Source organism: Heterodontus francisci, chromosome 8 (genome assembly GCF_036365525.1).
Source record: "Heterodontus francisci isolate sHetFra1 chromosome 8, sHetFra1.hap1, whole genome shotgun sequence".
NCBI classification, from domain to species: domain Eukaryota; kingdom Metazoa; phylum Chordata; class Chondrichthyes; order Heterodontiformes; family Heterodontidae; genus Heterodontus; species Heterodontus francisci.
In genome coordinates, this window is record NC_090378.1 from 7,441,199 (window position 1) to 7,468,708 (window position 27,510).

General features: G+C 43.7%; 1 protein-coding gene across 1 annotated transcript; it reads left to right on the plus strand.

Moving 5' to 3' along the window:
* The first annotated feature begins 242 nt into the window (after positions 1-242).
* Positions 243-27,510, plus strand: c8h1orf52 (chromosome 8 C1orf52 homolog). The gene is made up of 3 exons (XM_068036594.1): positions 243-532; positions 13,032-13,224; positions 25,571-27,510. Exons 1-3 carry the CDS (start codon positions 266-268, stop codon positions 25,729-25,731), a joined length of 621 nt encoding a protein of 206 aa, XP_067892695.1. The 5' UTR covers positions 243-265; the 3' UTR covers positions 25,732-27,510.

Consider the following 27,510-nt stretch of genomic DNA (forward strand, 5'->3'; position numbering starts at 1 on the left):
CCTCTTTCTGTGAGATACATTCCATCAAATTCTCATTGTCTTGAGTTCTTTTTGATTGACAGGACCGGGGGACAAGTTCAGCTGGCGAGCGGCAGGGGGCGCGGTGTCGGGAGGTCGCAGCTGGCGAGCGGCAGGGGGTGTGGTATCGGGAGGTCGCAGCTGGCGAGCGGCAGGGGGCGCGGTGTCGGGAGGTCGATGTTATAACCCCACGGGAGTTCACTCTTTCCCGCCGGATTGGGTCTTTGGCGGCCGGGGGTTGGTTGCCATGGCGGAGGCCTCCAGCGACCCGCTGTCGTATTTCGCCGCTTACGGGAGCTCGGAGTCGGACAGCGACTCGGCCTCGGAAAGGCCAGAGGCTCCGGCCGCCCTCCTCTCGGACAGCGGCGGTGCGGGAGGCCCAGGCTCGGGCCCGCGGGCCGCTTTGCCCAGGCCGGACGAGCTGTTCGGCAGCGTCTCCAGGCCCAGCTTCCTGGGCAGCCCGAGGAGCGGCTTCATCGACTGGGAGCGGCGGCTGGTGCGGGCCCCGGAGGAGGTGAGTGTGGGGCCGGGGTGAACAGCCCAGAGGGGGAAAGAATCTGCTGATAGGGCTGCATGGCGAGGAGACGGCAACTATTTATATTTACATAGCGCCTTCAACATCCCAAGGCGCTTCACAGGAGCATTTTAAAACAAAATATCACAGCGAATGCAGGGGTGGTATTAGATCAGATGACCAAAAGCTTGGTCCGAGAGGTTGGTTTATGGAGAGTCTTAAAAGAGGAAAGCAAAATGTCGAGGTGCATGGGCATCAGTTTGGGTGGCACTAAGAAAGAGCAATGAGCTGATAATATTGGTCGGAGTTGTTTCCCAGCCATCAACAGCAGTGTTAATGTAAATCACAGTATAAATCAGGAAATTAGAGGTACATGTGACAAGGGTAATACAGTAATCATGGGGGGATTTCAATCTACAGATAGATCGGGTAAACTTTATTAGTGCTAATGTGGAGGAGGAATTCTTGGAATGTGTACGAGATGGTTTTCTAGTACAGTACAGGGCGGCGCAGTGGTTAGCACCGCAGCCGTACAGCTCCAGCGACCCAGGTTTGGTTCTGGGTACTGCCTGTGTGGAGTTTGCAAGTTCTCCCTGTTTCCTTCAGGTGCTCCGGACCGTTTCCTCCCACAGCCAAAGACCTTGCAGGTTGATGGGTAAATTGGTCATTGTAAATTGCCCTGGTGTAGGAAGGGGGTAGGAGAATTGAGGGAAAGTGGGGATGTGGTAGCGTATATGGGATTAATGTAGGATTAGTATAAATGGGTGGTTGATGGTCAGTACAGACTCGGTGGGCCGAAGGGCTGTATCTCTCTATGACTCTAGTACGTTGAGGAACCAACTACAGAATGGGCTATTTTAGATCTAGTATTGCGCAATGAAATAGGGCTAATTAATCTTGTTGCAAAGGAGCCTTTAGGAAAGGGTGACCATAATATGATAGAATTTTATATTAAGTTTGAAAGCTAGTTCAATCAGAAACTAGCGTCTTAAATCTAAGCAAAGGGAACTGTGACAATATGAGGGGAAAGTTGGCTATGGTGGATTGGGAAACTGTTTAAAAAGTATGACAGTAGACAGGCAATGGTTAACATTTGAAGAACTAATACATAGTTTACAAGAAAAATACATTCCTTTAATGTACAAAGCCCAGCAAGGAAGATTGTTCCAACTGTGGCTAACAAAAGAAATCAAGGATTGTATTAGATCAAAGGAGGAGGCATATAAAGTTGCCAAAAAAGGTAAGCCTGAGGATTGGGAGCATTTCAGAATTATGCAAAGGAGAACCAAGAAAAAGATTAAGAAAGGGAAAACAGAATATGAGAATAAATTAGTGAGAAAAATAAAAGCAGGCCGTAAAAGCTTCTATAGATATGCAAAAAGGAAAAGATTAGTAAAGACGAATGTGGGTCCATTACAAGCGGAGTCAGGAGAATTTATAATGGGGAATAAGGAAATGGCAGAGAAACTAAACAAATACTTTGTGTCTGTCTTCACAGAGGAAAAACCTACCAGAAATAATGGAGAATCAAGGGACTAGTGTAAATGAGAAACTGCAACATATTAATATTGGTTAAAAAAAAGTACTGGAAAAAATAATGGGGTTTAAAGTAGATAAATCCCCTGGACCTGATGATCTACATCCCAACATGTTGAAAGAGGTAGCTGTAGAAATATTAGATGCATTGGTGGTCATCTTTCGAAGTTCTATAGACTCTGGGACGGTTCCTGCAGATTGGAAGGTGGCAATTTTAACCCCACTATTTAAGAAAGGAGGGAGAGAGAAAACGGGGAACTACAGACCTGTTAGTCTAACATCTGTCGTAGGGAAAATACTAGAATCTATAATAAAGGATGTGATAACAGGACACTTAGAAAATAATGGTAGGATTGGCAGAGTCAACATGGATTTATGAAAGAGAAATCACGTTTCACAAACCTGTTGGAGTTTTTTGAGGATATAACTGGCAGGATAGATAAGGGGGAACCAGTGGATGTGGTATATTTAGATTTTCAGAAAGTTTTTGATAAAGTCCCACACAAGAGGTTAGCAAACAAAATTAGAGCACATGGGATTGGGGAGGGGGGTGATATACTGTCATGGATTGAGAACTGGTTAACAGACAGAAAACAGTAGGAATAAATGTACTGTCAGGATCAGTGCTTGGGCCCCAGCTGTTCACAATCTATATCAATGATTTGGATGTGGGGATTAAATGTAATATTTCCAAATTTGCAGATGAGACAAAACTAGGTGGAAGTGAGAGTTGTGAGGAGGATGCAAAGACACTTCAAGGGGATTTGGAGGGGCTGAGCGAGTGGGCAAAAATTTGACAGATGGAATACAGTGTGGGGAAATGTGAAGTTATCCACTTTGGTATGAAAAACAGAAATACAGAGTATTTCTTAAATGGTGAGAGGCTGGGAAGTGTTGAACTTCAGAAGGACTTGGTGTCCTTGTTCATGAGTCACTGAAAGCTAACATGCAGGTACAGCAAGCAGTTAAGAAGGTAAATGGTATGTTGGCCTTTGTTACAAGAGGATTTGAGTATCGGAGTAAAGCTGTCTTACTGCAATTATATAGAGCCTTGGTGAGACCGCACCTGGAGTAGTGTGTGCAGTTTTGGTCTCCTTACCTAAGGAAAGATATACTTGTCATTGAGGGAGGGCGACGAAGGTTCACCAAAGTAATTCCTGGGATGGAGGGATTGTCCTACGAGGAAAGATTAAATAAACTGGGCCTTTATTCTCTGGAGTTTAGAAGAATGAGAGGTGGTCTCATTGAAACATACAAAATTCTTACATGGCTCGACAGGGTAGATGCAGGAAGGAGGTTTCCCCTGGTTGGGGAGTCTAGAATCATGTGACACAGTCTCAGAATAAGGGGCAGGCCATTTAGGACTGAGATGAGGAGGAGTTTGTTCACTCAGAGGGTGGTGAATCTTTGGAATTCTCTGCCCCAGAGGGCTTTGGAGGCTCAATCATTGAGTATATTCAAGACAGAGATCTATAGATTTCTACATATTAAAAGCATCAAGGGATACGGGTATAGGCAGGAAAGTGGTGTTGAAGTAGAAGATCATCCATGATCTCATTGAATAGCGGAGGCCTGAATGGCCTACTCCTGCTCCAATTTCTTATGTTCTTATGGAGACTCTCATAATTTTTACAGCACAGAAGGAGGCCATTTGGCCCATCGTGTTTGCTACAGCTCTCCAAAGAAGCAGTTAACCGAGTTCCATTCCCCCGCTGCCTTCCCCTAGTCCTGCAAATTCTTCCTTTTCAGATAACCGTTAAATTCCCTCTTGAATACCTCGATTGAACCTGCCTCCATCACACTCTCCGGCAGTGCATTCGAGATCCTAACCACTTGCTGCATGAAAAATCTTTTGCTTCTGTTGCCAGTTACCCTAAATCTGTGCACTCTTGCTCTTGATCCCTCCACCATTGGGAACAGTTTTCCCCTATCTATCATGTCCAGACCCCTCATGATTTTGAAAACCTCCTTCAAATCTCCTCTCAACCTTCTCCTCCAAGGAAAACAGTCTCATCTTTTCCAATCTATCCATGTAACTGAAGTTCCCCATCCCAAGAACCATTCTCATGAATCTTTTCTGTACACTCTCTAATGCCTTCACATCGTTCCTAAAGTGTGGTGCCCTGAACTGGACACATTACTCCAGTGTTCTATACAAGTTGAACATAACTTCCTTGCTTTTGTACTCTATGCCCCTATTAATTGTGTGCTTAATCAACCTGTCCTGCCACATTCAATGATTTATGCACGTATACACCCAGGTTCTCTGTTCCTGCCCCCCACTTTAGAATTTTACCCTTTATTTTGTGCTGGTTCTCCGCATTCTTCCGAGCAAAATGAATCACTTCACATTTCTCTGCATTAAATTTCATCCGCCACTTGTCTACCCATTTCACCAACCTGTCAATGTCCTTTTGAAGTTCTCCTTGCAGTTCACAATGCTTCCAAGTTTCATATCATCTGCAAATTTTGAAATCATGCCCTGTACACCAGGGTCTAGATCATTAATATATATGTGGAAGAGCATGGGTCCTAACACAGGTATAGGGAGGGAATTCCAGAGCTTGGGACCTAGGCAACTGAAAATGCTGTCACTAATGGTGGACTGATTGAAATTGGGAATACTCAAGAGGCCAGAATTAGAGGAGTGCAGATATCATGGAGGGTTGTGGGGCTGGAGGAGATCAGAGATAGGAAGGGGTGAGGCCATGGCAGGATTTGAAAACTAGGATAAGAATTTTAAAATCAAGATGTTGCTTGACCAGGAGCCAATGTAGGTCAGCGAGCACAGGGGTGATGAGGGAGTGGGACTTGGTGCAAGTTAAGACAAGGCATCAGAGTTTTGGATGACTTCAGGTTTATGGGAAGTAGAATGTGGGAGACCAGCAGGAATGTGTTGGAATAGTCCAGTCTAGAGTAACAAAGGCATGAATGAGAATTTCAGCAGCAGATGAGCTGAGGCAGTGGCAAATTCGAGCAGTGTTAGAGAGGTGGAAATAGGTGGGCTTAGTGGCGGCACAGTGGTTAGCACCGCAGCATCACAGCTCCAGCGACCCGGGTTTAGTTCTGGGTACTGCCTGTGCGGAGTTTGCAAGTTCTCCCTGTGAGCGCATTGGTTTCCTCCGGGTGCTCCAGTTTCCTCCCACATGCCAAAGACTTGCAGGTTGATAGGTAAATTGGCCATTGCAAAAAATTGCCCCTAGTATAGGTAGGTGGTAGGAGAATTGAGGGAAGGTGGGGATGTGAGAGGGAAAAATGGGATTAATATAGGATTAGTATAAATGGGTGGTTGATGGTCGGCACAGACTTAGTGGGCTGAAGGGCCTGTTTCGGTGCTATATCTCTCTATGACTCTAATGATGGCACAAATGAGGTCAGAAGCTCTTCTTGGGGTCAGAGGTGACCCGAAGGTTGCAAACAGACTTGTTCAGTCTCAGACAGTTACCAGGGAAAAGGTTGGAGTTGATGGCTAGGGAATGGATGTTCGTGGTGAGGCCTGAATACTGCTTCAGTCTTTGCAGTATTTAATTGGAGTAAATTTCTGCTGATCCAGTGCTGGATGTCGGGTAAGCAGTATGATAATTTAGCGACAGTGGAGGAGTCGAGATGGTGGTGAGGTAGATCTGGGTGTTGTCAGTTTACATGTGTTAGAGTAGTGGGAATGTTACAGGACTAGTAATCCAGAGAACAGAAAGTGCTGGCAATACGTAGCAGGTCTGGCAGCATCTGTGGAGAGAGAAACAGTTAACGTTCCGTCAGAATTGGCAAAGGTTAGAAATGCAACAATCTTTGAGCAGGTGACGTGGGGATGGTGGCGGCGGGGAGAACAAAAGGGATGGTCTGTGATAGTATGGAGGGCAGGAGAGATTAAATGAGGTGTCATGGAACAAAAGGCATTTGCAGTGCTAAATAGTTTTTTGTCCAGAGAGAGTGCTATTGGCAGAACAAGGAACAGCTCGACCGAAAGCAAAAACATGAAAAACAACTTTAAGACTAGCACATGGTTTAAAAATAAATAATAAAATATATATTTAAAAATCCAGAGGCCTGCAATAATGTTCTGCAGACAGTTCAGATCCCACCATGGCAGCTGATGGAATTTAAATTCAATTAATTAATAAATCTGGAACAAAAGGCTAGTCACAGTAACAGTGACCACAAAACCACCAGATTGTTATAAAAACCCATATGATTCTCTAATGTCCTTTGGGGGGGGAAATCTGCTGTCCTTACCCAGTCTGGCTTACGTATGACTCCAAACCCACAGCAATGTGTTTGACTTTCAACTGTCCTCTGAAAAGGCCTAGCAAGCCACTCAGTGGACAATTAGAGATTGGCAATAAATGCTGGCCTTGAGCACAAAGCTTCTATATCCTTCGGGACCTGACTTCCCTGTGCTTTTCAGATTACGCAGGCACGCCTGCTGTTTAGGGATACAGGGGCCACTCAATCATTGATGGCAGCAAAGAATATAGTTCTTACAGAGAGTACAGAGGAGAATTACAAGAATGTTGCCAGGGCTTGAAAGTTGCAGTTATGAGGAAAGGCTGGATAGGCTAGGGTTGTTTCCCTTAGGAGGGGAGGAAAAAGAGTGGGAGAGCCATAGTGATAGGGGACTCTATCGTAAGGGGTACATATAGGCATTTTTGTGGCCGCAAACGTGATTCCAGGATGGTATGCTGCCTCCCTGGTGCTAGGGTCAAGGATGTCACGGAGCGGCTGCAGGACATTCTGAAGGGGGAGGGTGAACAGTCAGAGGTTGTAGTTCACGTTGGTACCAACGACATAGGTAGAAAGAGGGATGAGGTCCTGCAACAAGAATTTAGGGAGCGAGACAGCAGATTAAAAAACTGGACCTCAAAGGTTGTAATCTCTGGATTACTCCCGGTGCCACATGCTAGTGAGTTTAGGAATAGGAGGATAGAGCAGATGACTGTGTGGCTGAAGAGATGGTGCAGGAGGGAGGGCTTTACTTCCCTGGATCACTGGGTCTGTTTCTGACGAAGTTGGGACCCGTACAAGGTGGATCTCCCTCGAGTAAAACTTGCTGACTTACTCTAATCATACTATACTTTTCCAAATGCAATGTTAAGACTTTTTTAATACTAGTTTCCAGCATCTTCCCAACAACTGCTGTTAGGCTAACTGGCCTGTAGTTCCCTGTTTTCTTTCTACTTCCTTTCTTCAAGAGCGGTGTAACATTTGCCAACTTCCAATCTGACGAGACCATTCCTGAATCTAAGGAATTCTGGAAAATCATAACCAGCGCATCTACTATCTCTGCAGCTATTTCTTTTAGAACCCTAGGATGTAGGCCATCTGGTCCTGGGGTCTTGTCAGATTTTAGTCCCTCAAGTTCCTGCAATACTTTTACTTGGCTGATATCAATTTCCTTAATTTCCTCAATGTTTTTAGCCCTTGGGTTACAACCTATTTCTGGTATGGAATTTGTGTCTTCTACTGTGAAGACAGACGCAAAATGTTTGTTCAATGCTTCTGCCATTTCCTCATTCCCCATGATGATTTCTCCTGTCTCTGCCTCTTGGGGACCAATGTCTACTTTAGCTACTCTCTTCCTTTTTATGCACTTATAAAAGCTTTTACAATCTGTTTTTATATTGCTGGCTAGTTTACAGTCTCATTCTTTTTTTCCCCCTTTTTACCAACTTTTTGGTGGCCTAAAACCTTACTGGTTTCTAAAACACTCCCAGTCCTCAGACTTGCTACTATTTTTTGCAGCATTGTAAGCCTCTTCTTTTAGTCTAATACTCTCCTTAACTTCCTGAGTGAGCCACGGATGGCTCTTGTCAAGTTTTTGTTTTTCAATGCAGTGTACTTTTGTTGAACCCTTTGAATTGTTTCTTTAAATGTTTCCCATTGTTCATTTACCGCCTTACCTTCCAGTCTATTTACCCAATTAACCTTAGCCAGTTCTCCCCTCATACCTTCGGAATTGGCTTTGTGATTGAAATGTGTCACGTTCAAACTTAATGTGAAATTCAGTGGTATTGTATGATCACTATTTCCCAGTGGATCTTTTACGATGACATTGCTTATTAACCCTGCTTCATTACAGAAAACGTGATCTAAGATAGCTTTATCCCTAGTTGATTCTACAATGTTTGCTCCAAGAAACTGTCACGAAAGCATTCTACAAATTCATCTTCTAGACCACTGTTGCCAATTTGATTGTCCCAGTCTATATGCAGATTAAAGATCGCACAATTAATACATTAACTTTTTTGCATGCTTCAATAATTTCCCATTTCATGTTCTGTCCAATAATATAACTACTGTTTCGCCTGTAAACTGCTCCCACCAGTGTTTTCTGACTCCTGCTATTCGTATTTTCCACCCAAACTGATTCTACTTCATGATCTTCGGAGGTCAGATCCCTTCTTAATGTCCTTATGCCATCCTTTACAATCAGGGCTACCCCTCCTCCTTTGCCATTCTGTCTGACTTTCTGAAATATTGTGTACCCTGGAATATTCATTTCCCAACCTTGATCTCCTTGTAACCATGTCTCAGTAATAGCAATTAGATCGATTGTTTACCTCTATTCGTGTCACTAGTTTATTGATCTTATTACAGATGCTTCGTGCATTCATATAAAGGAACTTTAATTTCATTTTTTACCTCTATTCCCTGCAATGACCTTATTTGCCAATGTACAATTTTTGTTAAACTCTCTGTCCCATTCTATTGCGAATTACCCACATCACTATCCTGCTCCGATGCCCTGACCCCTCTCTTCGGATTTCTAAATTTTCCTTTCCCAAAACCTCCCGCCCCGACTGCCACCACCCCTATTAGTTTAAAGCCATGTTCACAGCCCTAGTTATGCGATTGGCCAGGACACTGGTTCCAGACCATTTCAAGTGAAGCCCATCCCAATGGAATAGCTCCCTCATCCCTGAGTACTGATGCCAGTGCCCCAAGAAGCGGAACCCCTTCTTCCTACACCACTCTTTGAGCCACGCATTTAGTTCTCTAATCTACTTGACCCTGTGCCAATTTGTGTGTGGCTCAGGTAACAATCATGGCAATGATCATGGTGGGGGGGGGGTCATTTATCCGTTCCATTACATAAGGTTAATTTGCAATGTGATTTAGTCACCAGTCCGCTAACAGTGGAAATTGTCCCATTTGCATATCGAAGGGGTGAATTTGTTGCTAGAGAATGACTTAGCTGGGGATGAAGTATTGGTGACTCCAGTAGTTCTGAAAAAGTCAGTTGAGGTTGCTGAAACTGAAGTTTTGCAGGAGGAATTTCCGGAATATTCCCAGAGTGTGTGGTAACAAGATCCCAGGCTCATAAGATTCGACATGATGAGAAAGATTCAGTTGTTGTAGAGGGCAGTTCAGCTGTTTGGTTAGCTGAGACTTTTTTTCAAGCTCCAGAGCTAACAATTGTGAATTGTATGGAAGGTCGTCATTGGTTGAGGTCCAACAGGAAGAGGCTGACCAAAGAAGGTTGTCTCAGACGGCATGCTCTGAGGTAGAAGCTGAAAAAGTCCGAGTGCCATTATATTAAGAATAACATTCCAATGAGAAAGTGGAGACCTCCCCAGAGGCCTGCTGATGAGGACTGGGCTTTAGTTCACTAAATAAAAGCAATATACTCCGGATGCAGGAAATCTGAAATAAAAACAAAGTGCTGGAAATACTCAGCAGGTCTGGCAGCGTCTGTGGGATTTCTCCACAGATGGTGCCAGATCTGCTGAGTATTTCCAGCACTTTTTTGGGTTATAATTTGTCAGGTGGTTGTTCCCCAGGAATCCTGGAGTGAGATTTTGAGAATTGCCCATGAGATCCCAGTGGCAGGTCATGAATGGGGACTTTGGCCAACTGTTAACCATGACTTACTGCGTAGCGGTTACACCACTGAATCAGAAGGTTGTGCGTTCCAGTCTCACGGCTGACATTCCTAATGCTGTCTTTCGCTTGAGACGTTAAACTGAGGCCCTGCCTGCTCTCTTGGGTGGCTGTAAAAGATTCCATGGCACTATTTCAAAGAAGAGCAGGAAAGTTCTCCACGGTGTCCTGGGGCCAATATCCTCCGACCAACATCACTAAAATGGATTATCTCGCCATTATCACATTGATGTTTGTGGGAGCTTGCAGTGCACAAATTGGATACTGTGTTTTCTAGATTACAGCAGTGACTCCACTTCAAAGAAAGTACTTCATTGGCTTTCTTTCCCTCGCCTTAATCCAGGGTTTCTGAACCCCTAGTTACTTGGTGATGCGAGCAGTTAACTGAGCAGAGTTCTGCAATGTTTGGAATGACTTCCCTAAAGTATAAAATCTAACAAACGGCGACAAAGCCAATTGTGAGATGATTGGTGGAAGATTAAATAAATATGCCCACAAAAGGAAGGGAAAATTAGTCCAGTGCTTAAAAAAAAAGCAGGGAAAGACGGGTCTTCCTGATAACTTGTGTTGATGTAACAGATTACCGGGGGCACAGATTTAAGGTGATTGGTAGAAGGATTAGAGGGGACATGCGGAAAGACTTTTTCACCCAGAGGGTGGTGGGTGTCTGGAATTCACTGCCATAAATGGTAGTGGGGGCAGAAACCCTCAATTCATTTAAAAGGTACCTGGACCTGCACCTGAAGTGCTGTAACCTTGAAGGCTACGGACCAGGTGCTGGAAGGTGGGATTAGATTGGGCAGCTAGTTTTTTTGTCTGGCGCAGACTCGATGGGCTGAATGGCCTCTTTCTGTGCCATAATTTTTCTATGGTTCTATGTGCCAAAACATTGTGACCATTAGCCAGATGGTTTAGGCCACCCACAGAGTACCTAAATACAGTGAATTAGGTGTAAGTTACTAGATTTTTGACTTTGAAAGCAAGTAAAATACATCTTTGGACTTTGAGTCTGAGGATATTAAACTTAGTGATTTGAAATTGGAAAATACCAAGTTCCAGAGTGTCTAATGACACCGCTATGTCGGCCCCTGAGTTGAAGGCAGGATGTGACTTAAGGCAGGATTCACGGCACGCAGTATATTGTACACCAATCAAATCTATTTTGCTCGGCAAATGGTATATTTAAACAGCACATTTTGGCAAACAGTGTCTAGAGTTTTAAAAACTGCCACAATTAGAACTCGTGGACAAAACTACAGCAACATCTCTTGATTAAAAGCAGGGTTATTGATGGAGTGGAGGATAGTTACAGAATACATAAGATAGGCATTAAATCAATCCCAATCACTTATAGCAATGATTGATCTGTAATAATGGAGTCACTATATGCAACCTACAAGTTCTGTTGCTATTGTAACAGTATAGAGGCAGCCTTGTAGCAACAAAGTCAGTGGGTTAAACCACATCCAGCCCAAAGTTTTGGCCAAAAGAAACACAATCTTTTAGATAAGATGCAAAGAACAGAAGCTGGTAGGATGATGGTGTTGTGTTTCTGCAGTGTGAGGATGTACAATAACAGTGATAGCATGCATTTATACCACCTTTTAATATAGAAAAATGTCCTCGGATGCTTTACAGAAAGATAATCAGATAAAAAATCAACACTGAGCCTGAAAGGGAGATAATTAGGAAGAATGACCAAAAGCTTATTCAAAGAAGTTTGTATTAAGGAGGATAGGGAGGTGAAGAGGTTTAGAGAGGGAATTCCAGGGTGTAGCCGAGACAGCTGAAGACATCGCCGCCAGTGGTGGAGCAGTTAAAATCAGCAATGCACAAGAGGCCAGAATTGCAGAGTTTGTAGAGAGAATGTTTTCTATAGAACATTAACAACTGAAAGGAGGCATAATCCAAGTAATTAAGTTGCTGATTTATTTTTATGCAGAGTGACTAGGCAGAGCTGCCAGGGAGTAGTGAGGGCAGCCTGGAGAGATTCGTCACTTATTTTATTTATTTAAATTTTCTTTAAAAAGAATATTTCATATCTGCAGAGCAAACACTTTATATTCCCTCACCCAGTGTCTGCATCAAGTGCTTGCAGATCAGGCAATGCACAGTTAAATGCAGCATAAAGCTCGCTTTACTTTATCTTAACAAAGCATCTCCTACTTTGATATTTTCCCACTATGCTATATTTGTAATGTGGAAGGCAGTTCCGAAAGAAGAAGCTGAGAAAATTGGATGGTAGTTGGTGCTTGTATTAAATTTGCAATTTAAAACGAGAGACTGGGAGTTGAAAGTGTAGAAATCACTGCAAATTGTGTAGTTACCCATCAAGGTTAGACATTAATGGAATGGAGCACAACATGTTACAATTAAGACTCTCAGCAGAATGCGGCCATTGACTTTCCTCTCATTTAGCTGCATAATGTTCACAGTGTTCTGCATTTAAATGATCACTGTGAGATAGCTAGTCTATCTTCATTGCAGAATCATTTCCCACTTCAGTTGTAAGGGGCAACACTAAAACAACTGAGTTAAATTACACAACGCCAGCTGTGGTTCAGTGGGTAGCACTCTTTCCTCTGAGTCGGAAAAGTTGTGGGTTCAAGTCCCACTCCAGAGACCTGAGCACAAAATCTAGGCTGACACTCCCAGTGCAGTACTGAGGGAGCGTTGCAGTGCCAGAGGCGTTGTTTTGCAGATGAGACGTTAAATCCAGACCCCCATCTGCCCCCTCAGGTGAATATAAAAGATCCAATGGCACTAATCAAAGGAGTTTCCCCAGGTGTCCACACCAATACTTATTCCTCAGTCATCATCTGGTCATTGTTTGTTGGAAACGGCTGCACACAAATTGGCTGCCAAGCTTCTAACATTACACCAGTGACTACAATTCAAGAAAGTTCTTCATCGGCTTTAAAGCACTTTAGAATGCCCTGAGGTCGTGAAAGAAGCTGGATAAATGCAAGATCATTTTACTAGCATTTTGGGATTAGTGAAAAGTGAAGAGAAAAGATTTTGTTAGAACCTTTTTTTGTGCTGATGCTTGGTTTTACTGTAATCTGCATTTCTGCTAATTTAACAGCCACCAAAAGAATTCAAAGTCTGGAAAACGAATGCTGTGCCCCCACCAGAGTCATACGCAGTGGAGGAGAAAAAGCCACCATTGGGTGTGGATATGGCGGTGAAGTGGTCCAGCATGTACCAGGATAATGGTGACGACGCTCCACAACGCAAGGCTGCCTTGCTTCCAGAAGAGCCGGAAGTCTCTGAATCAGGTATGTACAAGCCCTCGTCCTTTGGAAAACACTTGGCACATTTTTGGTCAGTTCACTCAGGCATTAAATGTCGGTTTGCCTCAGCAGGAAGCTCACTTGCCCTGTGCCAGAAGCGTTCAGATGTGACATAATGAAGCATTTTTGTCAAGTCTTGGCTCTGTAGCAACTTCTTTAGCTTAGTCATGGGGTATGATAAATTTAGAAACCAGTTGCAGTCAGTAAGGCATACAGGATATTTTCCTTTATTTGCCAGGGCTTGGAGTATAAGAGGAGGTTCTGCTAGAATTGCACAAAACACTATTAGGCCACAGCCAGAGTATTGCATACAGTTCATGGCACTGCACTGCAGGAAGGATGTGATCATGCTAGAGAGGGTACAGAGATTTACAAGGATGTTGCTAGGAATGGGCAATTTTAGCTATAATGAAAGATTGGATGGGCTGGTGTTTACTTCGGAACAGGGGAGGCTGAGTGGAGATTTAATTGAGATGTATAAAATATTGAGCCTAGATAGAGTGGATAGGAAGGACCTATTTCCCTTAGCAGCGAAGTCACTAACCTGGAAGCATAGATTTAAAGTCCAATTATTGCCCGTTCAGTCTATTCTCAATCAACAGCAAAGTGATGGAAAGTGTCATCAACAGTGCTATCAAGCAGCACTTACGCAGCAATAACCTGCTCACCAATGCTCCATCTGGGCTCCTGACCTCATTACAACCTTTGTCTAAACCTGGACAAAAGAGCTGAACACAAGAGGGGAGGTGAGAGTGACTGTCCTTGACATCAAGGTAGCATTTGACCAAGTGTGGCATCAAAGAGCCCTCGCAAAACTGGAGTCAATGGGAATCGGGAGGAAAACTCTGCGCTGGTTGGAGTATACCTAGCACAAAGGAAGGTTGGTCTTGTTGGAGGCCAATCATCTCAGCCCCAGGATATTGCTGTAGGAGTTCCTCAGGGTATTGTACTAGGCCCATTTCAGCTGCTTCATCAATGACCTTCCCTCTGTCATAAGGTCAGAAGTGGTGATGTTCACTGATTGCGCAAAGTTCAGCACCATTTGCAACTCCTCAGATACTGAAGCAGTCCGTGCCCACATGCAGTAAGACCTGGACAACATTCAGGCTTGGTCTGATGTAGCAAGTAACATTCGTAGCACACGAGTGCCAAGCAATGACCATCTCTAACAAGAGAGAATCTAACCATCACTGAATCCCCCACCATCAACATCCTGGGGTTTACCATTGACCAGAAATTGAACTGGACCAGCCACATAAATACTGTGGCTACAAGAGCAGGTCAGAGGCTGAGAAATCTTCAGGGAGTTAGTCACCTCCTAACTCCTCAATGCCTGTCCACCATCTCCCCAAAGCCTTTGACCTCGTCAGCAGACGTGGTCTCTTCAGACTACTAGCAAAGATCGGATGTCCACAAAGCTACTAAGTATTATCACCTCATTCCATGACAATATGAAAGGCACAATTCAGCATAGCGGTGCCTCATCAGACCCCTTTCCTATTCTGAGTGGTGTGAAACAGGGCTGTGTTCTCGCCCCTACACTGTTTGGGATCATCTTCTCACTGCTGCTCTCACATGCGCTCAAGTCTTCAGAAGAAGGAATTTTCCTCCACACAAGATCAGATGGCAGGTTGTTCAACCTTGCCCGCCTAAGAGCGAAGACCAAAGTACGGAAGGTCCTCATCAGAGCACTTCTCTTTGCTGACAATGCTGCAGTAGCATCCCACACAGAAGAGTGTCTGCAGAGACTCATCGACAGGATTGCAGCTGCCTGCAACGAATTTGGCCTAACCATCAGCCTCAAGAAAACGAACATCATAGGACAGGACGTCAGAAATGCTCCATCCAACAATATCGGTGACCACGCTCTGGAAGTGGTTCAGAAGTTCACCTACCTAGGCTCAACTATCACCAGTAAACTGTCTCTAGATGCAGAAATCAACAAGCGCATGGGAAAGGCGTCCGCTCCTATGTCCAGACTGGCCAAGAGAGTGTGGGAAAATGGCGCACTGACACGGAACTCAAAAGTCCAAATGTATCAAGCCTGTGTCCTTAGTACCTTGCTCTATGGCAGTGAGGCCTGGACAATGTATGTCAGCCAAGAGTGACGTCTTAATTCATTCCATCTTTGCTGCCTCCAGAGAATCTTTGGCATCAGGTGGCAGGACCGTATCTCCAATGCAGAAGTCCTCGAGGCGGCCAACATCCCCAGTATATACACCCTCCTGAGCCAGCGGTGCTTGAGGTGGCTTTGCCATGTGAGCCGCATGGAAGATGCCAGGATCCCCAAGGACACATTGTACAGCGAGCTCGTCACTGGTATCAGACCCACCGGCCGTCCATGTCTCCGCTTTAAAGACGTCTGCAAACGCGACATGAAGTCCTGTGACATTGACCACAAGTCGTGGGAGTCAGTTGCCAGCGTTCGCCAGAGCTGGCGGAAAGCCATAAAGGCAGGGCTAAAGAGTGGCGAGTCGAAGAGACTTAGCTGTTGGCAGGAAAAAAGACAAGTGCAAGGAGAAAGCCAACCTTGTAACAGCCCTGACAGCCAATTTTATCTGCAACGCCTGTGGAAGAGTCTGTCACACTAGAATTGGTCTTCATAGCCACTCCAGGCGCTGCTCCACTGACCACCTCCAGGCGCTTATGCATTGTCTCTCGAGACAAGGAGGCCAAAGAAAAAGATGATCTACAAGGCAGGAGTGTGATGGAATATTTTCCACTTGTCAGGATGAGTGCAGGTCCAACAACACTCAAGGAGCTTGACACTAGCCAGGACAAAGCAGCCCACTTGATCGGCACCCCATCCACGACCTTAAACATTCACTCTCTCCACATCGGCACAGTGGCCCTAGTTCATACTGTTGTATGATTGCCTTTAAGAATGATGTCCCTTTAAGATCTTAGAATGCTAATGGGCCAGGTGCCAGGATGCATGTGACTACATGCCAGAGGCACTCTAACTGTAACGCCTAGAGGAAGGTTCTGTAAATAATTAGTTCTGCATTGTATATAGTAGTTTAGTTGTTCAGTAAACCTGTTTGAGATCTTCAACTAGTTGGACTCCATGCATCTCATTTATGTTGCATCAGACAACATGAAAAGGACTCATTACATGGTGGCAACTGTGGTGAGAAGAAAAGTCTAAGTTGAAGACCATGGGTCAAACAGCTTTAAAAACTACTCTCCTAAAGCTAAAAGACAGAAAGTTAAAAAGAAACACTGGCCCAAACAGTGTAAAGATAAAGCAACTTGTCTCCAGCTGCAGAAGACAGAGCTGAACCACAGGCTGCAAATCAATCACTGTGATGGGTTGAGTCATTGTTCCCACCTAGAGTGCTGAAAGCAAGATAAACGGATAAGCACTGCTAAACACCTGCTCCTGACAATCAAAGCAGCAAAGAGAGTTTTAAAAAGGGGAAACAGTACAGATTCAAAGAATAAGTCTTAAAGCAAGTTTTAAAGCTAAAGAAATGCAGGAAGATGGATACCAAATTTCCCAGCATGAACTGGAAGGCCATGGATATCCTGAATTCCAACCTTTCAAACAGAGAATGCAGTTATGCTTCACTGACCAAGTAATTACAGAACCAGATAAACAGGCTGTAAAAATGATAGCAATTGGAAATGAGGGATTACACAGAATCGAAACCTCAGGCTTATCCGAAGAGGACCAGAAAGATCCGACAAAGATATGGGAAGTGCTAGAGAATCTGCTGTGACTTAAGAGTGAATTTTGAATTCAACACCTGGAATTGAACTCCGACAGGCAATCGCCACAGGAATCAATAGGCCAGTTTGTCACTAGATGTCATAGTAAGGGCACCGAATGTGATTTCTCAGAAGCTGAGCTGTCGCACCGAATAATGGAGCTAGTGATTGTATCTGCAAGCACTAGGTGCAGCCAACTGTATTGGCACCATAACCAGCTCGAAAAGAGTAAGCAAGCTGTATTGTTGGTCCCACTCACTGTGATGTTGCCTTGCATTTCAAGACCTGTGCAAGGCATGCGATGCAAAAGACAACTGGGCCTGCCTATGCAAGAAATCTGTCTCCGAAGACGCAGCCAGAAGTCACAGAGCGCAGACGACAAGCGCAGAAACAAGGCACCAGCAGCAAGGAGAGCTCCAGACACTGGCGCAAACGCAAGCTAATACACAAAGTGCACGGTGAAACAGTCCTGAGACAAGACTCAAAGAAGCAATTCTCAGCCAAAAGACGAGCAGTCGTTCCACATTGTGAACCTGCCAAACCAACTGGAAGCTTTTGCTACCGTTAAGATCATGTGCCCAAAGAAAGCTGGCAAACACACACTCAGGTTCAAGATTGACACTGGCACTAGTGCAAATACCAGTCCGAATCCTGAAAGATACATACCGGAGTTGCTGGAAATCAGTGATACAACTGACAACTGTCAAGTTATCTGCATACAATGGGTCACCCATCCCGTGCAGTGGCACACTGAGAATGCAAAGCAGCTATGGCAAGTCAACATGGAAACCGCAAATATTCTACCTTGTAGACAGGAGTGGACCAGCAGTGGCAGGATTACTAGCGTGTAAGGACCTCATCGTCATAACTATCCACGGGAGCATTGCCAGGGGGAACTCTCCAAGGACCAGAACCCGCTTGTAGAGCCCGGCCAGTATCTCACAATGCAGCCTGGAAACCCAGCAATAGCACAACTTCACTTCTGCTCTCTAGAGAGCCGACAGCACCACAACGAGCCAGAACGGACAGGTATCTCCATGAGACCAAGTACTGCCCCAAAACTAGCCCTTGACCTTGAGCCTCAAGCCTTCAGACACGGAGGATAAGGAGAGGTGAAGGACATGCAAGGTCCTGAGGAGGCAGAGTGGGAATGAGTTGAAGCATTGTCTATTGGCTCTCGGAGATGAGGTGCTGAAACTTTCCAAGAATGACAAGGCCCCAAAAGTGGTCATCCTGAGAAAAGCAACAGAGTATGTTGGCAGGCTGAAGGCAGAGCAACAGAAACTGAATGCAGAGAGGGAGAAACTTCAGAAAGAACAGCAACAGATGAGACGCAAATTCCTGGAGCAAGAGTTGTCAAACCGACCAGACAATATATGGACTTTTGAGCCTCCATATTTGTAAAATTTCACAATCTCTGTCCTTGTGTTGTTAAGTGTTTTTACTTTTAGCCAGTGAGACTGATCTTTGGAAAGAAGGGGGATGTTGTATGATTTCCTTTGACTGATGCTCCTTTAAGATCTTAGTATGCTAATAGGCCAAGTTCCAGGATGCAGTCATGTGACTACATGCCAGAGGTAGTCTGTAACTAATACCTAGAGGAAAGTCTGTGAAGTTACCTCTGCACTGTATATAATTCAGTTTAATAAACCTGTTTGAGATCTTCAACCAGCTGGACTCCATGAATCTCATTTATGTTGCATTAGGCAATATTAAAAAGAACTCATTACACATACCATCTCCAGGATGCACTGCGTCAGCTTGCCAAGGCTCCTTCAACAGCACCTTCCAAACCCGCAACCTCTACCACCTTGAAGGACAAGGACAGGAGATGCATGGGAACACCACCACCTGCAAGTTCCCCTCCAAGCCACACACCATCCTGACTTGGAACTATATCACCATTCCTTCACTATCGCTAGGTCAAAATCCTTCTCCAGGGCAATTAGGGATAGGCAATAAATGCTGGCCTAGCCAGTGACGCCCACATCCCATGGATGAATTTTAAAAAAATCATAAAATCAAAACTTTATGGAACTGGAGGCTGTTCAGCCCATGGTGCCTGTGCCAGCCAAAAAGGAGCTAGCTCGCCTGATTCCACTTCCCAGTTCCTGGTCTGCAGCCTTGTACATCACAACACTTAAAGTGTATATCCAAGAACTTTTTAAATTGTGTTGAGGGTTTCTGCCTCTACCACCCTTTCAGGCAGCAAGTTCCAGACCACATAATCCTATGGGTGAAAAAAATTCTCAACTCCCCTCTAATCCTTCCACCAATTTTTTGTTTATTCTTTCATGGGATGAGAGTATCACAGGCAAAACAAGTATCTGTTGCCCATCCACAATTGCCCTTGAGGTGGTGAGCTGCCTTCTTGAACCACTGCAGTCCATGTGGGGTAGGTACACCCACAGTGCTGTTAGGAAGGGAGTTCCAGGATTTTGACCCAGCGCCAGTGAAGGAACAGCGATATAGTTCCAAGTCAGGATGGTGTGTGATTTGGAGGGGAACTTGCAGGTGGTGGTGTTCCCATGTATTTGCTGCCCTTGTCCTTCTAGTTGGTAGAGCTCGCAGGTTTGGAAGGTGCTGTCTAAGGAGCCTTGGTGCATTGCTGCAGTGCATCTTGTAGATGGTACACACTGCTGCCACTGTGCATCAGTGATGGAGAGAATGAATGTTTAAAGTGGTGGGGGGGTGCCAATCAAGCGGGCTGCTTTGTCCTGGATGGTGTTGAGCTTCTTGAGTAGTGTTGGAGCTGCACCCATCCAGGCAACTGTGCTGAATAATGTTGTGATAATTACCTGCAGCGGTTGAGGAAAGAACCAAACAGTTTCACGAGACACACACTGATTTCTTCAGTTATATCTGTGAACAGGTATTACAAACCTGCAAAAATTGGACACTTATCGAGAGACCTAACTAACCTGGAAAGAGAAAATATCAGGTGCTCTAAAAGCATAGACATTCACAAATTCTAAACTAATATCCTTCAGCGTATCAACAAGTTAAATCACAGGTCACTGCAAAGTAGCAGTCTTTTGTGGAAGAAACAGCTTTTCATAGTCATTTTCAGCACAGAAGGGAGGCCATTCGGCACATCGAGTTCAGGCCGGCCCTCCACGGAACTATCCAGTCAGTCCTACTCCCCCGCAAGTTTATTTCCTTCAAGTGGCTAAGCAGTTTCCTTTTGAAATCATTAATTGTCTCCACTTCCACCATCCTTGCGGGCAGCAAGTTTCAGGTCATTACCACCCACTGCGTAAAAAAATGTTTTTCCTCACGTTCCCCCCCACATCTCTTGCCCAAAACCTTCAATCTGTCTCCCCTAGTCCTAGTACCATTAGTTAATGGGAACAGTTTTTCCCCTGTCTAACTTATCTATGCATGTCATAATCTTGTACACCTCTGTCAAATCTCCCCTCAATCTCATTTGCTCCAGGAAGAACAATCCCAGCTTCTCCAACCTAACCTTGTAACTAAAATCCCCCATCCCTGGAATCATTCTGGTAAATCTCTTCTCCACTCTCTCACGGACCCTCACATCCTTCCTAAAGTGTGGTGACCAGAACTGGACGTAATACTCCAGTTGGGCCCCAACCAGAGCTTTATAAAGGTTCAGCATAACTTCTCTGCTTTTGTACTCAATGCCTTTATTTATGAAGCCCAAGATCCCATATGCTTTGCTAACCACTCTCGCTCAACATCTCCTATCACCTTCAAAGATCGACACATCACCCCCAGGTCCCTCTGTTCCTGCGTGCTGTTTAGAACAGTGCCATTAGGTATGTATTGCCTCACCCCATTCCTTCTGCCAAAATGTATCATCTCACACTTGTCTGTATTGAATTCCATCTGCCACCTGTCTTCCCATTCTACTAAGCTATCTATGTCCTGTTGCAGGCAGTTCATATCATCCTCATTGCTTGACACCAAACTTGGAGGTGTGGCATCGGCAAATTTTGAAATTCTGTTCTGTATTCCAAGATCCTAGTCATTTATATATAGCAGAAAAGGCAGTAGTCCTAGCACTGACCCTTGGGGAACACCACTGTTTACCATCCTTCAGTCTGAAAAACAACCATTTACTACTAGCTTTTTTTTATCCAAGTGGACACTGAACCTCCTATTCCATGAGCCTCAATTTTGGTAACCAGCCTTTTATGTGATACTTTATCAAATGCATATAAACAACATCATCTGCATTCCCTTCATCAATCTTCTCTGTTACCTCATCAAAAAATTCAGTTAGATTAGTCAAGCATTATCTCTCTTTTAGAAATCTGTGCTGGCTCTCCTTAATTAACTCTAACCTCTCCAAGTGTCTGTTGATTCTTTCCCCCTAATTATTTCTAAGACCTTACCCACCACTGAAACTAACTGGCCTGTAGTTGCTAGGACTGTCCTTACACCCTTACTTGAATAAGGATGTCACATTTCCCACTCTCCAATCCTCTGGCACCTCCCCCATATCTAGGGAAGATTATGGCAAGCTCTACTGCTCTCTCTGCCCTCACTTCCTTTAGCAATCTGGGATGCAAACTATCTGGACCAGGTGACTTATCCCCCTTTAGCATAGTCAGCCTTTTTAGTACCTCTCTTTCCCCACCCCCCTCTCAATTTTTACCCTATCCATTGCCTTTACTCTCTCCGCTTCTACTGATATTTTGTCCGATTCCACTTAGTGAACACTGATAAAAAGTACTCATTAAGTCTATTAGCCTTGCCCTGCCCCTCTAAGCATATACCACCCTCTCTGTCCCTCATAGCCCCACTCCACCTCTTACTACCTGCTTACTATTTACATACCTGTAGAAGATTTTTGTGTTCCTTTTTATGTTGAATGCCATTCTATTGTCATGTTCTCTCTTTTCCAGTCTTATTTTCCTTTTCACCTCCCCTCTCAACTTACTGTATTTGCCCTGGATCTCACTGGAAGAATTTTCTTGACATGCATCATACACCCTCTTTTTCTTTTTGTTGAATGGAGAGGTCTTTAGCCAGCATGTATAGCAGCAGAGAAAGCACCCCATCTGTGGGATCAACTGCTTGTATGCTCTATCCCAGGGATAGAGTGGTTTCTCTGCCCCTGCAGATGCTGGATAAAGAACTCCCTATTCTAAAACTTTTTCCAGTACATACAATGGCCATTTTTGAAAATGAGGACACCTGCATAAAACAGCTGATACTTGTCCTCCGGGTATCCAAACTTTACAGGTTTCACTGTCCTTTAAAATCTAGCTGAAGAGCTCAGAGCATAGAATGTGATTATTGTTTTCATTTCAAGAAGCTGATTATTATAATCTTTACTGTGAATATATTATACACTCACTTGTTTGTTTTTACTTTAATCATTTTGCTTGATAAAGTCTGATAGGTCTAATGTTAAGCTCAAGATGCTGTCTGTAGATGTGCTAAAAAGGTCCTATGGAGGTGGGGTGAATTCAGTTTCAACTCAGAGGAAGGCTTTCTGTTCATTGCTGTGAGGCTATCTAGATATCAGGACCAGTGAGGTACTGACACTCAGCTATAAGACAAATCTAACAATCAAGATAAAGTGAGGGTAAAGACCCCCTAAAAATCTAATGGTGGGTTCAAGACCCGTTGCAGGACTTGAGCATAAAGACAAAGCTGATATCTCAGTGACATAGCACCCCTCCACAACACGATGATCACCACTGGCACGCCCCCCCCTCCCCCCCTCCCCAAAAACATGGTGATTGTCTCTGGTACCCACCTCCCACTGACGAACACGGTGATTGTTTGCAGCACAGCCCGAACCGCCTCCAGCACAATCCAAAAGCGCACATCTGGCATACAACGTTGGTACTGCTAATTCACAGATGTTCCAGGGTAGTTGCCAGGCCCCTTTTTTTTTTTTAACCCATTCTTTTGGGAGCACAAGTTGGCAAAACTATCTTTAAATTTTAAAAAAGACATATTGGATCCGAGGGGCTAACAGTATAAAAGCAGAGGGTAATACACCTTGCTTCGGCCACAGTTAATATGTTGTATCCAGTTTTCAATTTTTTTTAATTTGTTGATGGGATGTGAGTATCACTGGCAAGTCAGCATTTATTGCCTATTCCTAATTGGCCCTTTGGATGCCTTGCAATAGGCTGTGGAGAGATTCCATAAGGTGATTCAGGGCTTTAGTTATGAGGGGACACTAGAGAAATTGGGGTTGTTTTTATTTGATGAAGGAGGCTCGAGGCCATCTGATAGAGGGGATGAAGATAATGAAGGGTTTCTGTAAGATAAAGCCATTTCCACCAGTCTGAGTTGGTAACCAGAGGAGATCATTTTAAGATCACCAAAAGAATAAAGGGAAGTTTAGGAGAATTTTTTATGCAGGGGTTTGTTTGAACCTGGGATACTGTACCACAAATAATGGTGGAAACAGAATCCAGAATAGCGTTATATATATTTAAAAAAAAGCAGCCAAATGTTTGAAAGCAATGGGGAACAGATAGAGGAATAGAGTTAAGCAGATAGCTCTTTCAAAGAGCCAGCGTAGGCATGGTGGGCCACATGGCCTCCTTCAATGTCGTAAGATTATATTCTGTCCCCTTCTGACTGTAACTCTCAAACTTTACCTTCCCCCTCCCTTTTTGATTCCTAGCTGACAATTACTGATAGAACATGACTTCCCTGTTCAGTTTTGATGCTGTCTTGCACTATGTTCTCAAGACCATCCACCATGGTGTCTCAATTTAAAAGAAAGTCTGAAAAAAATTTTGGAAGCTGCTTGTATCTAAGAGACACAACAGACTTGTGAACAAAGTTATAGCTCATGGAATAAAAGGGACCGTAGCAACATGGATATGGAATTGACTGAGTGACGGGAATCCGAGAGTAGTGATTAATGGATGTTTTGTGGCCTGTAGTGGAGTTCCCCAGCGATCAGTGTTGGGACCCTTGCTTTTCCTGATATATATTAATGAGCTAGATCTTGGTGTACCGGGCACAGTTTCAAAGTTTGCGAATGATACAAAACTTGGAAGCATTGTGAACTGTGAGGAAGATAGTGTTGAACTTCAAAAGGACATAGACAATTTGGTGGAATGGGAAGACAAGTGACAGATCAAGTACAATGCAGAGAAATGTGAAGTCATTCATTTTGGAAGAGCATGGAGAGACAATATAAAACAAAGGGTACAGTTCTAAAGGAACAGAGGGACCTAGGTGTATATGTGCATAAGTCATTGAAGGTGGCAGGACAGGTTGAGAGCGCGGTTAATAAAGAATGCAGTATCCTAGGTTTTATTAATAGCATAGATTGCAAGAGCCAAGGAGGTTGTGTTAAACTTGTTTAAGACACTGGTTTGGCCTCAGCTGAAGTATTGTGTAGAGTTCTGCTCAGTTACAGTTGAGATGGCCGTCAAAGTGATGGGTTGAAAGATTTCTGACAGCCTATTTCCGAATATGTCTCGGGATCACTTATCGATTCATTTCAATTGGAACCAAATTCCAAAAACTTGTCTTGGATTTTATTTTTCTCGCTCCTAGGAAGGATGTGATGGCATTAGACAGGATGCTGAAAAGATTCATGAGAATGGTTCCAGGATGAGGAACTTCAGTTATGAAGATAGATTGGAGAAGTTGGGACTGTTTTCCTTAGAGAAGAAAAGGCTGAGAGGTGATTTGATGGAGGTATTCAAAATCATGAGAGGTCTAGGTAGAGAGAAACTGTTCCCACTTGTGAAAGGATCGAGAACGAGAAGGCACAGATTTCAAGTAATTGGCAAAAGTGACATGAAAAGCTTTTTCCCGCAGCGAGTAATTAAGGTCTAGAATGCACTGCCTGAGTGTGGTGGCAGCAGGTTCAATCGAGGCATTCAGACGGAAATTAGACTGTTATCGGAAAAGGAAGAATGTGGAGAAGTCGGGGGAATTGCATGAGGTGAATTGCTCATTCGGAGAACCGGTGCAGAAATTTTTTTAACCATACAGTGAATACTGAATTATTTGCACTTCAGTTAACTGCTTTCCAAATTATCTACCGAAACTTCACAGGACAAACCTTTACTCTAGTCATTGCCTCATTGTATTGATGGTATTCAGCTTGGCTTCGTTCACATACTAAATGAGTAACTGATTAATTTCCATTATCTGTTATGGACGAGTCAACTCTATTTTGGCAAGTTATGGAAAATCCATGGTGGAGTGGAATAATTAGCAGGATTTTTGTATTAGTGGATGGAATAATTCAGCTCAGTTACAGTTGAGATGGCCGTCAAAGTGATGGGTTGAAAGATTTCTGACAGCCTATTTCCAAATATGTCTCGGGATCACTTATCGATTCATTTCAATTGGAACCAAATTCTAAAAGCTTGTCTTGGATTTTATTTTTCTCGCTCCTATTTTCCTACTTTTTTGTGTTCTTTCCCTCACCTAGATCAAAGCACATAAGATGGAGGAGGCACCATCCCTGTATTGTAAGCATTTCCTGATATGGCACCCCATAGTATGGGCTGTTCTCTTTACCTAACTAGTCCCGCTACCCTGCTACTGAGGGCAAGTTGGATCATTTCTAACTCTGTAATTAAACTGATTGTAATTAGTGTCAACACAATCATTAGCTGTTAAACAGTTATTTATTGGTGGATATTTTCTCCCCCTTCAGACGAAGAGGATGAGGAGGACTCCGCAGCGAAAAAACGCAAGATTGAAACATTCCAACAGAAGGAGAAAAGGAAGCGAAATCAGGGGCAAGCCAACAGAGAGAAAAGTTTTGTTGAAGAAGAAAAGCGAATTCTCAGGCAGGAGTTTTGCTTAAAAGATTGAAGAAAACGTTAACTTGGGTACCCCGATTTCCCCTACTCAGCCTGCAGAAGGGCTGCTTGCTTCCTGCAGCTTCAGACTGCTCGTTACAGTGGCAAAGACGAGACTGATTGTGAATGCTGTGTGGAACATACAGTGGGAAGCTCTTTAAAATAAAGCTGTATATATTTGCTGGTTCTTTTCAAACGGACATGAGTGAAACTTCTTTTGCAGAGTGCCAAAAGAAACCAGTGAGAAATCTATTTAATAGTGGTGTTTTAGTGTGGACTTGACGCCGATTTTTCCTTTTTTAGAAAAATAACTTTTTGATTTTGATGTGGTGCGGCTATGACAAGTACTTGAAGTGGAAACTTTGCCAGTGTTCCATTTTAGCTTGTGTAACAATCAAACTTGTCATCTGAACAGCTGGCCCAAGTGTTGTAAAGCAGTTTTAATTTGTCCCCTATTAGAATTACTTGTTACAACATTCCTAATTTGCAGAACACACAATGTGAAACCTGAGCGCAGACTTGTATTCTATTGTTCTGCCCACATGTTCTAGTATTCTTTGATTTTTTTTAATTGCTCGATAACATTTGGTATTGAAAGTAACATGTCAACTGTTGAGTATAAATCCCGTCCTGAATGAGGTAACCTGGGCGGGGGATTTGAAATGTACAGTCGAGACAGGCTAGAACTCGGGGCAATAAATATAAGACAGTCACTAATAAATCCAATAGGGAATTCAAAAGAAACCCAGAGAGCAGTGAGAATGTGGAACTCACTACCACAGGGAGTGATTGAGGTGAATAGTATAGATACATTTAAGTGAAAATTGGATAAACACACGAGGGAGAATGGAATAGAAGGATATTCTAATAGGGTGAGATGAAGAGGGGTGGGAGGAGGCTCGTCTGGAGCATAAACACCAGCATGGAGCAGTTGGGTTTTTCTGTGCTGTAAATACTTTCTAACATTAGCTGCTTTCTATATTTAGTAGAAGCCAAGGTTTGAATCTTTTTTTTGGGGGGTGAGTGAAATACAGTTTGGGAAGCTTTTTATCTTGATCAAATCCTTATTCTGTCTACATGAAAATGACCTTTTAATTGTAGATGACCTCTGCTACGTGGTAATTAACCTTATTGTTTGACTGTTAATCATCATGGTATCAGTTGAGATGGAGTTTGGCAATAGCTTAAACACTCCTCTATCTGCTGGTCCCAAGATGTAGCTTTAGGGGTAATAGAAAAAATGTTAGGATACCTTTGACATAAGCAGCAGAAATGTTAACTAGTACAGAGGGTACAGCATATGTCTGAAACATCTCTTTACAGAATAAGCAGCTGGTGCAAGAATTAACTAAATTCGTGCAGACAAATAGACCCTTGGATAAGAATTGTATCGCGTGCTTTAGGAGTGTGTAAATTTAAAATAATTAAGCGAGGTTACCATGGATACAGAAGTAGAGAAAGCGCCAAAGAGAAACCCTGAAGGGATGGAGCTCACTATCTCAACTACAGAGCTGGATCAAAACCAGTTTGTACCATTTTTCAAACAACCAGATGGTGCTGTGACAGAAGTAGGGGCGAAATGTATAAAGGTTGGTGTACTCTGGTGGGTACAGTTTGGAATTAGGACACGGGTCAAATTCAGGGCATCTGTGCTTCCATCCAGCGAGCTGGCCTAATATAAGTTATTGTGGACACGTGGGACTTGCATGTTAACTATGATTCATATACCAATACAAGATCAGGCAGAGGCTTAATCTTGTATCCATTAATAAAGTATTCAAGTTTCTGATTA